We start from the raw sequence: 17,925 nt of genomic DNA on the forward strand, positions 1-17,925 counted from the left end.
GCTTAATGTAATGAAAATATATTATTTTAAAAACAGAGTATTAATTGGTTATAAAATTATTAATATCACAAAATATCAATCAGTTAAAGTAATTTATTGATATACAATTAACAATATATATTTATTATTAAGTATAAAAGTTATTTTATATATATAGTAATCAAGTTAAAAACTTTTTGCGCACATTTATATTTGTTTTTTTTTTATTTTTGAAAGAAAATAAAAAATACGATGGTGCATCTTACAAAAAAATTTTTGTTTTAGTCTTCAGCGAATAGGTCTAATTCACTTAAATTACAATTTATATATAAATCGGAATAGAATTTTCGATAAAAATCCTATTTTTTGTATAAAATGTATTACATTTAAAATATCAAATTTTTAACTTTGATAAATATTTTAGAACATTTTCAATATTTTTGTTTTTGAACTATATCATAATTTATTTCTACATTAAATTTGAAATGATGTGTTTGAAAATCCTTCTTATAACGTTCTCATATTATTTATTATTATTTTAAAAGTTCCAATTATATATTTTTATTATTTGCGTATTCACTTTTAAGTTGTTAAAAACTTTTAAGATAATTTTGTGTTTAAAAATTATGTGTTTAAAAAATTTTGAATTTAAAAATGAATTAATCTATAAGTATATGCAATAAATATCAATTTTAATATATAATATTATTTGTAAGAAAACGTGTATTAAGTCGGACGACAATTATTAAGTACACAAACCTTGGTATCCATGGTATAAAAACCATGTTATAAAATAAAGGTTTTTAAGATATGTATTCTATGAACTATTAATACACTCTAGTATTAGTCACTTAATGCAGAGCAATCTATTTTGCGCAGTATTCGATACTATTATGAGCTGCTTTGTTGACTGCATATCAATATACAGATAAAGACAAGTCATAACTTTTTGAACTGCAAATAGTAATCGACTGTTTTAATCTTTCTCTAAATTCATTATATCATATTAAAGATAATCACTCTTTAAATAATATTTCGTACCTACGGTTAAAATGCACTGTTGTATTTATAGTCATTACAATATACAAACAGCAAAATTATAATTTTTCATTTTGTACTACATATTAAAAAAAATTAGAGATCAATCTTAAGTGCAATGATTGTAATTTTAATAAGAGACAAAAATTATTTAATAAAGGATATATAAGTTTATTTGTGTGACATTAGAATATTTAATTGATATACATAAAAATATTGTAATTATTATTTAAGTTAATGAAATATTTTTGAATATAATTCATTTTAAAAATAGAAATATAACTCTTTAAATATAAGTATACAATAGCAAATATAATGAAAAACATTTATTATTTTTAATTATTAAATTTATCACATCGTTTATTTATTTTAAAATAACTATTTGCTATTTATATACATTAAGAAAAATTGAAAATTGTATTTATACTTAGATAAGCTAAATATGTAACTATAAAACTATATTAATGTTTCGAAAATTTTTTCAATGCCAAATTTTAATAATTATTATTTAATGCTTAAATATTAATTTAAATATATATAAATCATAACCAAATGAAGCATAATTCATTAAAATTGTTTTATTATAATGATAATTTAAAATGTTTCATTTTTATAAGAATTTTAATTAAATATTATAACATAAATTTTTAAGTTATACGAGTATGAAAAATACTCATTAAAACAAAATCCTAATTATAAATTGACATTGTAATATTATTTTTATTAAAAAAATTAATATAACTATTATGCACACCCTCTCTCAATGGCTTATATTATGTTACTTAAAAGTAAATATACTATCGTTATACAATGTTTGTACGGAATTCTCCTGGTTATATCTGATTATATCGGATGTCTTTGTGTGCATGACATTATTGGATCATATATATTGCTGTTTGCAGAAATAAAAAGAGAAAAAAACAATATGTAAGAATAAAGGGAAAGATTTAGTGTATTAACCACTAAAGCTTAAAAATTACAATAAATTATTCAAATCCTGCGTGCTCCATAAATGTAAGCGGAGAAACTTAGGCTCTATTACTGTGGCTTTAAAAAAGATTGTATGAAAAAGGCTCGATATTTATCGTTTGATTTAATTTTATATAGGTCAATATGTTGTTGTTTTGTATTTTAAGGCTATTAATGAATAAAAGAAAATGAAAAAGGTACGAGAAAAACTATGGAAGCTGCAATTGAGAACGCAGGGAGGCGAAATTCTGGCAGTAGCGGTACAAAAATGGACATACCATTAGCGGAAGTAGACATAAAAATGTCGTGAATAACGCTGGTGCTTTAACTTCAGGACTTGGGAAAGATATATTTCAATTATATTGCTTCAATTCCATAGTAATTGTTATAAGAGTAACACGAACGTAAGGAGCTGAAGAAATCGTTGTGAAGTAGGCTGGGGTGGAGTGATTTTTATTTTTAAAATAATTGGTAAAGTTTTTAGGATAACGCTTATTAAATCCTCACATAATAATTCATTTATATTTTCGCATAGCCCCGCGGGCCATCTGCATGAAGGAGGAAGCAAGTAATTTGTTACAATATTTTAATTTTAGAAAATCGTAATTTTCCTTTATTCAGATAATTATTTTGAATATATTGCAATTTAATGCCAGAATCGTGTTGATTGCTTTATCCACCAGTTCGAATGTTCTTGATCTTGATATTTATCGAACTAATTTCGATTAAAATTTTTTTCTCCACAATTAGGAAAATTGATTGGTAATAGCAAAAATTAATTAAAGTTGATACAATAAAAATTTAATCAAATAATATAATGACAACAAGGGTAAACAAACAAATACATCTTATTCACATTAATTATATTAAATAAATTTGACATTTTCCAGGCGAAAAAACTGGCAATAATTATCTTGAGTGATGTGGATAAATAGCAAAATGTATATTCTTTTGAAACTACAATTATTTAATCAAATAAAATGCTCAAAATTGATTAAAAACTCTCCAAAATTATTTAAATTCGCTTACATTATTATCATAAATATATCTCCCTTCTATGACATCTAATTGTTTTTCTTTTCTACAGGGCGAATACATCTGTATAAATTTTGTTATTCTTATTAAATAACATATATTCATTTTTATGAGTAAAATAAAAATTATAATTATTGTATAAGTTTTTTGTCAATCTTCACCAAAAATTGAATAATGAATATCATTACTTCATTGCGTTATTTTTACATTTTATTACTCATAAATGTTATTTTTTACAATAAAGATACAAATAATTTTATTCATATTATATTGTTGCATTTAAAAAGAAAATATCAATATATTTTAATAATTTCAAGTGATCTGAAAAACTAATTATTTTTGATTAATTAAAATATATCTGAAAGTCTCAATAATATCAACGAACAAAAAAAAATATTTGTAATATCTAATAAATACTTGTAATAATAATCATTTAAAAATATATATTTCTAGTATGTATACAAAAATATTTATTTATTTATCCTATTTAATAAATTAATAACAAGTAATTAAGATAATTAAATATTGACAATATTTTATATATTAATAATAAATATTAATAATATTAAACTATTAAAATGACTTATATGGTCTATGTTACATTAATTTTTTTCTATATTATACAGAAAACTTATCAATACAAGTATTTAATCTATAAATTTAATGAACTTTTAAGGTTATAAACATTTTTTTTTCATACGGGTAGTAATGAAAAAAAATGTACGATAAAATATTAATGCAGAATTAAATTTCTTTATTGTCATGATAATTAAATTATAGATCTATGACATTTATATTATGCAAGCACTATCACTTAAAGTGAATTTTATCAATACTAATCTCCGAGTGAAATGAAATATTATATATGATATTTTATATTAAATCAATTATGATTTCTCACGTGATGTTATCAATATTTTATACCGATTCTTATTTTCGAAGGAAATCTTGATGTCGACGTTAAAATATTACACATTAAGTGCAAATTTACTTCAGTTTAAATTATTTAAAATAAAAATAATTAGATAAATATTTTTATATTTTATTACATTTTCAACGTCATAATTATTTTTTGGGAAATTTGGAAAATTCATGATTTGTTTAGTTTCATCGGTAAGATCCAAATTTTAAATATTTACATATTAAGAATCGATCTGAGAAATTTTAAATTTATAAAATTTCGTAACTTGATCATGAGCATTATAAATAAAGGAACACAATTCACGAACAAAAAACTGTTTGAGAAGTTTGAATATTATATGATATTATATGATTATATGAAACTTTTTGTTTAATAATAATAATAAAATAATAAATTCAATGCTCAGTTTATATTACAGTAATATTAAAAATTAATTCTCTTATTTGATTTCATTGCCCAAAGAAAAAAGTGAATAGTATTAAATAGATTTCATTTTGTTTGCTTGGATACTAATGGCTACCTTTAATATGAATAATAACTGATTAAAATAAGGGTGAGAAGAAAAAATACGTATAAGTACAAATATAATTTTTATCGAATCTTATTCATGATATGATAAATATATTTATTATAGTCCTGTTACTTAAATAAGGTTCAGAGAACAAATAACGAAAAAAATTAATTTTAAAATAGTTGAACTGCGATTAATTCGCGATTATTAATAAAAGTAATATTAACAATGAATGCAATCATTATAAACTAAAGTAATGTGTAATCGCGAAATAAAAATAGATCAAAAGTAATAATAGTAGCTGAAATTGTAACAAAAATCTATATAATTATAGAGACATGAAAAATTTACAATATTAGGCACAGATTCGGAAGACAAAATGTTTAAAGCGAAATTACTCATCTCAAAATAAATCTTTAAATCAGTTGTACAACTTTTTTCGCCTTATCAGCATATGAATATTTCACGTAATTTCATTTAAAACTACTTACATTTCTGAAATATTTCGAAGCGAATGAATTATAACAAATTTATATTACCTTGTCGAAATTATTTATAGTTTAATTTTCAATCTTTCATATAATAATATTTGATGAACAAAAAAAATTATTAATCTATTTGAACTAACTTCAATTCTGTATCATTAATTATAATGTACAATAAACACGAATTAAAATGATTATTATTTTAAATAATATTTTGTTATACAGAATTGTAATTCCCAATAATAATTTTTAAACATGTTTTTTAATTTTAGTAAGTTTTAATACTTATTATAATGTGTAAATTAATGTAATTCAAGTAAAGTATCATTATGTTTAAGACAAACAAAATACTTACAACCTGAGTTTCGCAATAAAAAATATTAACATGAAAAAATTTAATAGATTTTTTACAACATATTTGCAATCGTTAATTTATTCTGAAAATCAATATTAATTATCTAATTCTAAATTTTATAAAATTTATATTTTCAAGAGTAACCATTATTTATACATAAATAATTTTGCAATAATATGATTGTAGATCTGGAAGGAAATAAATAAAAATAATCTAGTTTAAAAATGATAATATAGATCTTATGTAAGCGACATATTTTTAATTTTTCAATCAATTTAAATTCCCTATTAATAATCCACATGTTCCATAGATACGTAGTTATTCACTTATAGTAATTTACATATTCGTTTTATTCGAACGAATACTTTGTTATATAAAAATCTTTAAAAACAGATAGTATTTGATAAACGTCTAAACATATTTTAAAAAATTTTTCCACAAAGACAGATTTTCCTTGGAAATATTAACTTTACAAATTTTAATAAAAAGTAATTAACATCAAGCTTTTAAAACAATTAAATGCATACAATTGAAAAAATATTTTTTCCATTTTTACACCCATTATTAAGTATGCACGTACATTATTTTCATTGGAATTGTACGATTCCGACATATTTAACAGAATATATACTTATCCTGTTGCAATATCGTATATATTTTAAGATAGATAATCTTATTGCAAAATATAACAACTTTACACAATATCAGTTAAATCTTTTTTTACTGTAATAGATTCATTTTTATTAAATCATATTTTATTGATTGATTTTTATTAAATTCAAAATTCAGATCTTCAAAATATATTTATTTGATTCAATTTTTGTACTCAATTTAATTTAATAATTAATTTGAGCATATAATGTATTTTTGAAAGGAAATAAAATTAAATATTATTTTGTAAAGGGAAATATTGATATTTTTCACAGATATTTAATATTAAATTTATTTATGATATTATTAGCTATTTATTTAAAGCACATGGATATAATGAATGTGTAAGATGTTTATTACATGTGAATCGTCATATTATTAAAAATAATTATATGATATATTTCTTATATATCAGGATATTTATTCCAGTTTTATAAATACAATACTTGGTAGTATAGTTCACTTCTTATTTAAACGATATCAATAGAGATCTGAATATATATGTTCTTTTAAAATATTTATACTTTAATACTTAATGAAATGGTAGAAAAAATTTCATTTCAGTCTTACAGTATTTAATTTTACTTCTAACTATTAACCTACTTGCTTTAAAATGATTGTTCATTTGTACTATGTACATAATGTGTTATAGAGTCGTCTGTTTATCACGAATTGATTCTTTATACATTTGTAACAAGATTCTTGTAATTACTTTATTGATACCCACTAGTCCGCAAATTGCATGAACTCTAAATAATGTATTTTCTACACTCTTTAAACATATATCATCTATCTATGGTAAATTACCCAATAAAATAAAAATGGTGGAATTACACAATAAGATAATACATATTTAAATTGTTAAAACAGTCTAGTTCTTAACAAATTTTTCATATTTCATAAAAATTTAAAAAGTTCTTTAAAAATTAGTAAAATGTTATTATTATTAAATTTTAATAGTTTTTGTGAAAAAAAAATTTTTTTTGTGAAATTTTCACATTTACCGTACGTAATTCATTTAGTCAAGAGTTTTTGTTTCTTCAGGATTCACCCTGCATCCAAAAATGAAAATTTTAATTAATATTGGCTCATTCAGCAGTTTTATAATGTTATTAAAATATTGATAAATGCATAAATAATGTAATCAGTAAATTGTTAATTTATAACCTTTTTTTATAATCAAGTTGACTACATATAAAACAGATGAAAATCATATCGAACCTGTTTTCATAAGCAAAGCAAGAGACAAATGACAATCTTGAAACAATCAAATACGTATTTCACTAATTTATAATTGTAGTTATTAATAATTATTAAATTTTATTAATTCTACAATAGTAATTATAGTTATATAAGTAATGTTTGTTTAAATTAGAAGGATTTTTAAATTATGTACATTTATTGGAAGTAACGACTCATGTAGTACAGTATTAAATTTAAATACGGAATATTTCTAACATAATAAAAACATGTTTACATTTTTTCTATTACGTTCAATGTTGATTAGACAGTTAAATAATATACTTTATTATCAGAAATTATTGCTAATTATTCAATTATTTATGAAAATAATAATTTATAAATATTGTTAACTCTTATGTTTTAGCTGCTCTTTCTTTGACGAGAGATGAGAATTATGCATTGCGCGTTTCATAAAATATTTCAAATTTTAAATTGACTTTATTTAATTTAAATAGCTACATCCAAGAACTATACTTGAAATTATTGATTTCTTGTTTGATAAAATTAAATTTAAAGTTATAAAACATTTTTTTTTTTAAGAAAAAAAGAAGGTTATTTAGAACAATGAATGTTTCAAATGAAATTCAAATTATTCTTCGATAAAATAAAATACTTGATATTAAAGAGAAAAAAAATATGAAGACAGAATACTTAGATGCAATTAAAAAAAAAAAAAGATAATATATTGTTCTTTATATAAACTGCAATTGCATTAGATTCAGTAATATAGAATCCCGTAAAAATTATATTTTAAAATATAATTCTAAATAATATATGTTTGATATTTTAGTACCGTGTTACTTTCCTATGCATAATTGTATTCTTGCTTATTTTTTTTTATAAATTCATTAAAATAAAAAATTTTTCCACAACTTAAAGAAGTAATTTAAGACTAAAATGATACACGAGCGCGCGCGAACACGTGATACACACTCAAACACACACACGCACACACACACACACACGCACACAGAGTTACACTAAATCAAGGTAATTTTTATATTTTAATTTTTGTAAATAATTTATAAAAAGTATACATAAACATACTATTATTTTGAGTTCTATTAATATAGTATTAAAAATTATTATACTTAAAAGAAATAAAAGGTTCTAAAAATCTGAACAATCTTAAATATAAAAATGTTTAATAAGCTTTGTAAAATAGAAGTTCGGTAGATTTTATTTGAAGTTTTATATATGAATATTTTGATTAATTATTTAAATGTAGTTATTTATTATTTATATAATAATATAAGAATAATTATTATTATATAAAAAATACAAAGTATTCATTTCAAAATTAATATATATTATAAAAAATTATTATCCAGACACCTTTTATTAATATCTTACATAATAAATACTTAAAAAGTTAACACCAGCCCTACATTTGAAAATATTTTTATTATTATTTATTATATTGTAATTAAATGATTATATAGTTAAAATTCAATTTTTTAAACGTCTTTAATATTTAAATTAGAATTTTTATTCTACATTTGTAAATATATTTATTTAGAGAAATTGTTAACTCTGTAAAGATAAAACAAAATTAAATCCTCAAGAAAGCAATTTATTGAATTTATTTTCAAATATAAAAATATTGAATTATATTATGATATTGTTATCATTATATAGCATAAATATTCGTTTATATAAAATTAATTATAAGTTCTATTTGGTTCTTTTAACTGTAAATAAATCTAAATAAATTTATAAAAAGTGAATGATGAAGGCTAATCAATGAAGAAACGATTTATACTATATTTATATATTTATTTATTTAGTTATATTAACAAAGAAATGGTAGAATGAATATTTCATTATTTATAATTTAATTAACAATATATGGACTATCAAGAGCACCAAATCCAAAAATGATACCACCTTCATTAGCAGATGAGAGTTTTGTACGTAAAATATGTCCAACTTGAGTGTTATGAATAATTCTACTTTTATAACTGAAAAATATAGTTTTCTTTGTAATTAAATTCATTACAATAATTTTATATAATAAAGTAACTATTGCGGTAAACCATACTGATCAGTGTTTAAAATAAGAATGTTTTGAATTATTATTTATATATTTTTATACTATAAAATTTCTAATCAATAATAAATAAAATATTTTTAATTTTAACATTTTATTTAGTTACCCCATAACAACACCATAAACTCCAAGTTCTGAATTAAATTCTTGTATTTTCAAATCATTATTCCCAGTATGAATTAAGTAATTCTTTAGAATGGGAGGATAAATTCGTTCCATAAGTATCCAAGCTGTTCGATCCTTTGAATGTTTCATAACTTCTAATTGATCTTTTATTTTATCATTATAAATATTATTGCCACCGCCTTCACGTTGAGGTTTTAAAACATAATTATGTGAATTCTTGAGTCCCATTGCAATAGCTTTTTCACCATCTTCATTCTAAAAATTATTTTATTTTTAAAAAATTTTAAACAAAACCATAAATTTTCTAATGCACACTTACAAAATCTAAAGCATAAATACCCATAAATATTTGCCTAATTTTAATTATTTTATTAGAATCAGAAATAAACTTTTCCAATACTCCAGGAATAGATAATTCTTGCTGTATCTAGTAGAAAAGATATAACAAAATCATTTATTAAATTAATATTTAATAATTTTATTTTGAATGTAAAATTGATTTTATTTTATTTATCTAACATATTTATTTTTTATCATAAATAAATATTTTTAAATACACTACCAAATATAATAATTCTTGAATATGATCAAAATAATTTTATGTATGCAATTTTTAATAATTCAATGTGTCCTATATTTCTAAATGCAATGTAAATAAATATATTATTTATATAGACAGTTTCTGTTTATTTAAAAAAATTCAATGTTATATAACTATCAAAACCTTTTTAGTTCCAGCTAGATGATACTGTATAGATGGACATTTAATGGCACGGGAACGTTCTAAAAGTAATCGTACATTCCATTCATTCTCTGAAGGATAAGCTTCTAATTGATATCCAGAACGATAATAAATTACTGCAACTTCAATATCATCACTAAAATTTGTATACATAGATATTTATTACTGAAAACTTGTACTGTAATAGTACAATATTTATATTAGAATATTTATTGATTACACAAATAATTCCTTATCTGACCCTAATCGAGCTTGCATAATTAATTCTGTTAAACTTCTTCTAATGATCTTAATTTCTGAATTTAAATCATAAATTTTAAATTCTATTGCTCTTTGATCCAAGATATTATAAGTAATATCTTCGACAATAAATAGTATTATAGCTCTGAAAATAACAAAAGTATATCTAACTATTGTATGCTCCTTTTATTGACTCTAAAAAGATAATTACTTTTTATTATTGTACATTTTCCATGCTTCAATCAAACCATTAGACAGTCCAAGAGTGGCGTTATTTTCTGGAATCTGTGAAATTAAATGTTTTTCATAACAATAGAATTTTTACATGTTAAATATAAAAAAAATAATTATTGAATTCAATATAATTCAACATAAGAATGTAATTATAACCAATAAATTACTTACGTTCTTGACTTTATCTTTGTAACCTAATTCAGTTAAAATGAATCTATAAAATATTAATATAAATTCATTTTTAATTATAAAAACTGATAAAACAAAAATATTAAATTGAATTAATTAATTTAATTTTACTTATGATATTCAGAAATAATTGGTGCTAAGCCTCCAAAACTAGATGCAATCATATTTACTTCCACTTGCTTAATTTTATTTCCTATGTCTTTATGCAACAAATAATCTGATCTTATCAGACCAAGACTAATAGGCTGTCATATAAATTATTAATATAATTTGTTAATTATATAACTGAATGTAATTTATTTATAAGCATCATTACCTGAATAAAACCTTCTGAATGAACTAATTGATAAATATTAAAAAGTTTTGAAGTAAAAGTATCCACTTCAATTGTACTAAAATATGAATCTTTGTTTAGAATTTAACTATATATTTAATCATGATTCAATAAAAATATATTTACTTTTTTAAAGTATTTGTCAAAAAATCATAATCATGAGCAACATTATGCATAAGTTCGTTTAGAAGTATTTGTACTTCTTTTGCTGATTCAAATTCTTTTCTTGGGTAACATGAAGGTAATAATAAAAATGGAACAATTTGTATTTGATCTTCATTAAAATTATTTTTTGATCTCATTCCAGCTCCTAAAATATAATTTATATAAATGAATGGTATAATTATAATTATATAATTTATTTATTGATATTAATAAATACCATGCATAATAATCCAGTCTTTTGCCATCTGCGCAAGATTCTTTAATTGAGAATTAGATAAATTAACGTCTATACATGACTGCATTGCAAATGACTAAAAATATTTATAAATTTAATTATAGTTAAAACAACAATTTATAGCTATTTTTATTATGAAAACTTGTTCAATATATTTATAAATTATTATTTATCTTAAATTTAACTCTATCATCAATAATAAAGTATAAAACTTATAAGATTTTCTAACTTTTACACATAATGTTAGAATACAGTTTATAAATTATAACACTCATTAATATCACCTGATAATAGAACTAAATTTTTCCACATTATGAGAATGTCAATGCAGGAGTCCTATTGGAATTTTGGAACCGATTACATAAGTTTTTCGATACAGTTTTCATAAAAATAACCAATAATAACATTTAATGATTTGACATATATTATGGCGCTCTATTTAAATAAAAAGTTATTTTTTCCAAATATTTTTCTAAAAATTACAAAAAAAATTTTTCCTAATTTACGCTTAAATAAATATCTAAACTATTAAAATAATTAAACTATCGAATACAATACTTATAAATATTTCATTTTTATTATTTATTATTTAATGTACTTATAATATCATTATTTATTTATTAAATTAGATTTTATTCATAATTATAATGCACAGTTTTGATATTTGTTTTTATGGAACATTTATTTTTCTTCTAACTTATTTATTATCTTAAATAATATATTACACATTAATTTTAAGGAACGGCAAAAACTACAATGTAATAATAATTTTCAAGTTCAATTGTATAAAATAAAATTATTTACTTGTATTAATTTATCATTTATTCTATTAATCAGTTTTAAGCTTCGTTAAAATAATTTTCGAGCCCATAGGAACCATGTTGAATTATCTAGTAAAATGAATAGTTGTTCACAAATTGTTGAACCATTCCAATGTAACTGAGCTGTTACTTTTAGGAAATGTTATTAGTTTGTCATACAATTTGCAAATATATGAAAATAAAATTATTATTATTTTAATTCACTGTCCCTTAGAAACCTTTGTATTTCTAATTTTCCCGCGTCATGCTGATAAATATAAAGAAAAAAAAAGCATAATCATAATAATGAGAATACAGGTAACCTCATAAGCTAAACCACAAAAGCAGTTAATTAATAATTTAAATCAAATGATTCATAAGTAAGAGAGGAAACAGTAGGTAAAAAGAGCTATTAATTATATAGGGAACGCCACATTGAAAAGTGAGACGTTGAATACAGAAAAATAATATGATTGTGGAGGGGTTAATAGCGTGACCAACGCCATAGGTCGCGGCTTCCATTTTCAGGAGCATGCTATGCCCCTTCTTCGCATGTGCGTGCCCGCTCCGGCAACTCCTACATACATAGGCAGACAGGCAGGCAGAGCTGGCGGTAACACTAGTTCATGACTTCATGCATATACGCGTCATCTCATGTACTCGCGTCAGCGCATGCCTGTGACTACATAGTGGCCCGCTCTGCTTTATTCCTCGTCGCACGTATCTCCGTTTTCTTGTCGCTATTCTATTACGTGCAGCCCACTAACGGTGGTGTGCGCGTACAGCTTTTGTGAAAAACCCGTCGATCTAACGACCTAACCACGGCGGGGAAAAAAAAGAGACGCGGCTCTCCGCGAGATCGTGAGCGCGAGGACGACGAGTATCGCAGCGAACGGGATTATCGGCGTTCCTCCAAATCCTCGTCGTCGTCATCAGGCCGTGACCGCGACGGTAGAAGTCAGAGCAGCGGCAGCGGCAACAGCAAACCGCCGCCACCATCCCAACAGCAACAGCAGCAGCAGATAGACGAGGACCACGCGAGCATGATGAGCGACTATTCGGCCGTGGCACCGCCGCAAGACTTTTCCCAGAGTTCGGCATTTGCGGCCGCGCTTCAGCGGGCCAAGCAGGTATTTCATTCGCGGGGCCGGGGCTCAAATTTTCCACAATCAAAATGTCCACCCTATAGGGAAGAAAGATCGAGAGAGAATGAGAGGACGAGAACGAATGAGAGAGAGAGAGAGAGAGAGTGAGCGAGAGTTACATGAGTAAAGGGCGGGAGAGAGCGAGAAAGAAATTATCGCGCGTACGACACCGACGCGACGCGATGCCGGGAAGAGGAGAAATAGAATGGCCGACTCGTCAATCACTCTCTGTCTCTCTCGTTCTCGCTGCTCATTCCCCTCGCTCGTTTGTACCGAGACGCCTCAATTTTTGTGGTGTGCCTTTCTGTCTTTTTCTTTCATCGACACCAACTCCATACCGGATCTCCAAATGAAGGTTTTTATCATCCTCAATATTTCTCTACTTTTATATAATTTTGAACACTTTCAATCACAAATTTTAACAATATGTTTAAATTCGTATTTTACTTTATTACACTTAACGAATGTGATATAAAAGTGTATATATTCACTTAATGAGCAGCCTTGTATTAATTGTAACTATGGTATAATAGATTCTTATACTGTGTTTTTAAATGTTTTATATAACAAGTAGTTAATAATTATTAGTATTTCAATAATTTGATATTAACCAACCTTGTATTTTATAAAAGCAAATTCCTTAGTATACAAATTAAAAATATTTTTTCATTTAATGTTATATATATATGTATATATATATATATATATATATATATATACACACATTAGTATTTGTGTGAGTAGGTTGTGTGCAAAGATGCGTGCGTGTTGTGCTGATGTACGTATATATATATATACATGGGTATATATACATATTATATCTGCATATCCCTTATATTCGAAATTCAACATACATGGATATATAAATATATCTAAAAGTCAATAATAATTATAAGGCTTTCATCAAAAGTGTCCTATGTTTTATTTCACAAAATATAAATTAATAACTTTCCATATTGTGCTTTCAATCTCTTGATAAAAAACCGATTTCTAATTTTTATAAATTTGAAGTTTTTCATTTTATTTTCAATTAATGTGTTCTGTATTAAATGAATTTTATTTAAAAAGTTAATAATAGAAATCCCAAATTCAATACAATTCAATATTTAATATTTATACTTTATAAATAATTTATTCATAATATGTATTCATGAAGACGATTTTTAAATTTCCATACTTTTAATATCCCAATTAAACATTAAATTATAACATTTACTTTTGTATATTTTTCATTTAAATTACTGTTTATTTTATACTATAGCAATATCATTACATCTAAAATAAAAAATTTATGTGTGTAAATATTAATGCATATAAATAGTGATATATTATATGCCTAATTATACGTAATTAAGACCTTTCAAATTTTAAATACTAGATATTAAAATTCAATCTTATTGTAAAAATGAAAAAGTTTTTAATTTAATCTTTTAAACACTAATTTATATAATGTTGAAGTCAAGTCAATGTTAATAGATTTTAAAAACTGTGCTACAATTATAACGAATATTTTATAATTAAATAATATACTGGTGATATTTATGTTCCATGCACTATGATTTTAAAAATATTGATTATTAAGATTAATTAAATAATAATTTTTTATTAAACAACATTTTTTAATAGTTGACTGTTTTATCATTTTATTGTTTATTTTGAATTAAAAAAATAGTTTATATAGGATATTAATATAATGAAGAGCCATTAAGAATTTTAAAGCACAAATATATTTATTAAATTTGGTAAATTCAAAATATTTAGTACTCTAAAATAATATGAAAAAAATTTTTCGTTAACGAAAACTTATACATTTGATGTAATATACCTTTGTATAATGTAGAGTTATAATATTGTTTATTAAACATATTGTAACAAATACAATGAAAGTTATATATATTAAGTTATATAGAGTTATATAAATTATAAAATTCATTTATAATTATTAGATTTTATAGGAATCAGAAAATGGAGAAAATGTATATGAAATATTTATACATAATAACATTCTTTTTAATTTTATTATATTATATAAAAATGGTCATATCTTGTACTTTGATATATTTTAATTTCCTTAAAATAAATTATTTCTTATAAGAATTTGATTCTTATTAAATCATAAAATAATTTGGTTAATATTAGTTATATTAGTATACATTTTAATATATTTATATTTATGAGTACACGTATGTATGTATATATGCATATGTTTAACCTATATTCAAATTAATTTGTTATTAAATAATAAATTAATTCTTAAACCAAAAACTATGTAACAGCAATTTATGTAATAATAGGCCCTACAAGATAAAACGAGAATTCTCTCGTTAAAACATTATGCCACTTTAAATCTTATTTCCAGATTGCAGCTAAGATAAATCCTCAAGGTGTGACAAATAATCAAGATCCCCAAAAGAAACGTCCACTAGAAGATTGTCCAGGTAAAAATTGTTTACTATAAGAAATATTTGATTAATTATAATTTAAGCTTATATTTAAAAACTTCATCCAAAAATTTATATATCTATCACAATATATTTCATTTTTTAGGATAGTTAATAAATATATACTATATATTTTTTATTTATTCTTAATTAATATATATATAAAATTATTATTTATTTAAATGTTTATATTGTTACAAAATTACTTATAATATGTTGATGTAATTTGCATTTACTACAAAATTTATATGTTTCATGCATAATTTTTCTACTTTAAAAAACAATGCAATTGTTTGAAAATTCGCCCAATGCCTGGCATGCCCCTATTCTATTGAATTCTAGAACCTGAACCAAAGAAGCTTACACCTATAATAACTGATCCATTGATTAATCTACGTGGGAATACAACTCCTGGTATTCCAACAAACATTAATGACAGTCCTATTTCAAGGCCTTCTGGACCCACAACTCCTAATCCAGTTGCTTTGGGAGGTATTTGCAATGAAGATATCAGAGTTCCTGACAAAATGGTTGGATTGAGTAAGTCAAGATTACTTTTAACGTATGCATTTATTTATGAAATACATATCAAATGCAAAATTAATTTAAAAATATAAAATATATAGTTTGTATTTATCGAAAACTTCTAGAATGTAATATGAAATGTGATATGTACTTAAAATATTTAAGGTTAGTAACTACTAAACTCAAATTCTTTGTTTATTTTTATTGAATTACTTGATAATGTATTTTTTAGAATTATTTTACTAATATTGATGAATTATTTTTTATTTATTGTTGACATTTTTTTATTAATATATATTATTGATACTGTAATATTTTGACTAATAATTTTATTTGGATTATAAAAGTATTTGCAATTTTAAATTTCTAAATAACAATTTATTCTATGTAATCATTTTTCGATATAAAGCAAAAATCTTTTATTTCATTTATGTTTAGTAATTTCTTATAATTTTAAAGAATCTTGCATAGTTTCATTTAAATATAAATTAAATAGGCTAAATTAAAATAAATTTGCAATGTTCTGTAATCAAAAAGTATCAAATCTTCTTTTTACCATAAATTTTTTCATTTATTTTATATCAAATTTGTGTATAATTTAAAAATAAGAGATATAACTATAATGAAAAATTAATAAATTATGTAATATAAACCAAATTTTTTATAATTTCTGATAGTATATTTTAGAAACCGGAAAGTTTGCTTTTTAACTCATATGTAGCTTATATTTTTTTTAATTATGTATTTAATATGGTATTTGAATATTAGAATACAAATGATTAATTTAAAAATTCTAAAAAATATAGTTTTAAATAAATTTTTTTTAGATTATAAGTCTTTTAATTTGAATGTTATTTTAAATATTAATATTTTTCATATCATTGGATTATGGAACAAATAGTTGTATTTAGTAGTAACTCACCTTAAAGGACTACACTATACTTGAGGATAAAATATTATATTTATCTTTGGCAATTTATTAAGGAGAAACAATAAATATAACCTCAAGAATTGTGTGATACTTTAAAAATTATAGATTATAATTAACTTCCATCACAATATTTTTTACAGTAATTGGCAGAGGAGGAGAACAAATAACCAGATTGCAAAGTGAAACAGGATGTAAAATACAAATGGCTGCTGAAAGTGGGGGTCTGCCAGAGCGTACTTGCACGCTAACCGGCTCCCGTGAAGCTGTCAAGTAACTTACTTTTACGTTTTACTATTGTTTATAATCTTAATTTGTCATATGTGCGTTATCGTACTATTATGTTTATTTAGGAAAGAGATCAACAGATCAAATAATATTTTCGTTTTTACATTCAAAATGTTGAAGACCGACACATTTAAATACAAAACGAAGTACACAAGCATTATATGCATGCAAATTATAAAGAAAGGGGGAGTGGGAGAGAGAGAGGGGGATATGTGTGTATATGTATATATATATATATATATATGTATATATATATGTATATATGTATGTATATATATATATATATATATATATAT

The 17,925-nt window shown here is 22.9% G+C and overlaps 2 protein-coding genes across 6 annotated transcripts in view; one reads left to right on the top strand and one right to left on the bottom strand.

Annotated features, from left to right (window-relative positions):
* Positions 1-8,997: 8,997 nt before the first annotated feature.
* On the bottom strand, positions 8,998-11,865 carry LOC105364754 (glutathione synthetase). The gene is made up of 12 exons (XM_011502762.1): positions 11,787-11,865; positions 11,485-11,578; positions 11,229-11,412; positions 11,085-11,160; positions 10,880-11,013; positions 10,751-10,793; positions 10,557-10,630; positions 10,326-10,490; positions 10,088-10,241; positions 9,683-9,790; positions 9,344-9,618; positions 8,998-9,148 (listed from the first exon to the last, which is right to left on the bottom strand). Exons 2-12 carry the CDS (start codon positions 11,567-11,569, stop codon positions 9,022-9,024), a joined length of 1,425 nt encoding a protein of 474 aa, XP_011501064.1. The 5' UTR covers positions 11,570-11,578; positions 11,787-11,865; the 3' UTR covers positions 8,998-9,021.
* Positions 11,866-13,104: 1,239 nt separating this feature from the next.
* Psi (P-element somatic inhibitor) overlaps positions 13,105-17,925 on the top strand; it is a 20,486-nt gene continuing 15,665 nt past the window's right edge. For 2 of the 5 annotated variants that reach the window (XM_011502765.1, XM_011502764.1), the window contains exons 1-4: positions 13,637-13,802; positions 15,807-15,885; positions 16,231-16,428; positions 17,485-17,614. In XM_011502765.1, coding sequence (XP_011501067.1) covers positions 13,653-13,802; positions 15,807-15,885; positions 16,231-16,428; positions 17,485-17,614 — 557 coding nt within the window. In that variant the 5' untranslated portion in view covers positions 13,637-13,652. Of the gene's footprint in view, positions 13,433-13,636; positions 13,803-15,806; positions 15,886-16,230; positions 16,429-17,484; positions 17,615-17,925 lie in introns of those variants that run through there. The other 3 variants (XM_011502769.1, XM_011502768.1, XM_011502767.1) reach the window with 3 other exon arrangements.

This window comes from Ceratosolen solmsi, unplaced genomic scaffold (assembly GCF_000503995.2).
Source record: "Ceratosolen solmsi marchali unplaced genomic scaffold, CerSol_1.0 scaffold15, whole genome shotgun sequence".
Lineage (NCBI taxonomy): Eukaryota > Metazoa > Arthropoda > Insecta > Hymenoptera > Agaonidae > Ceratosolen > Ceratosolen solmsi.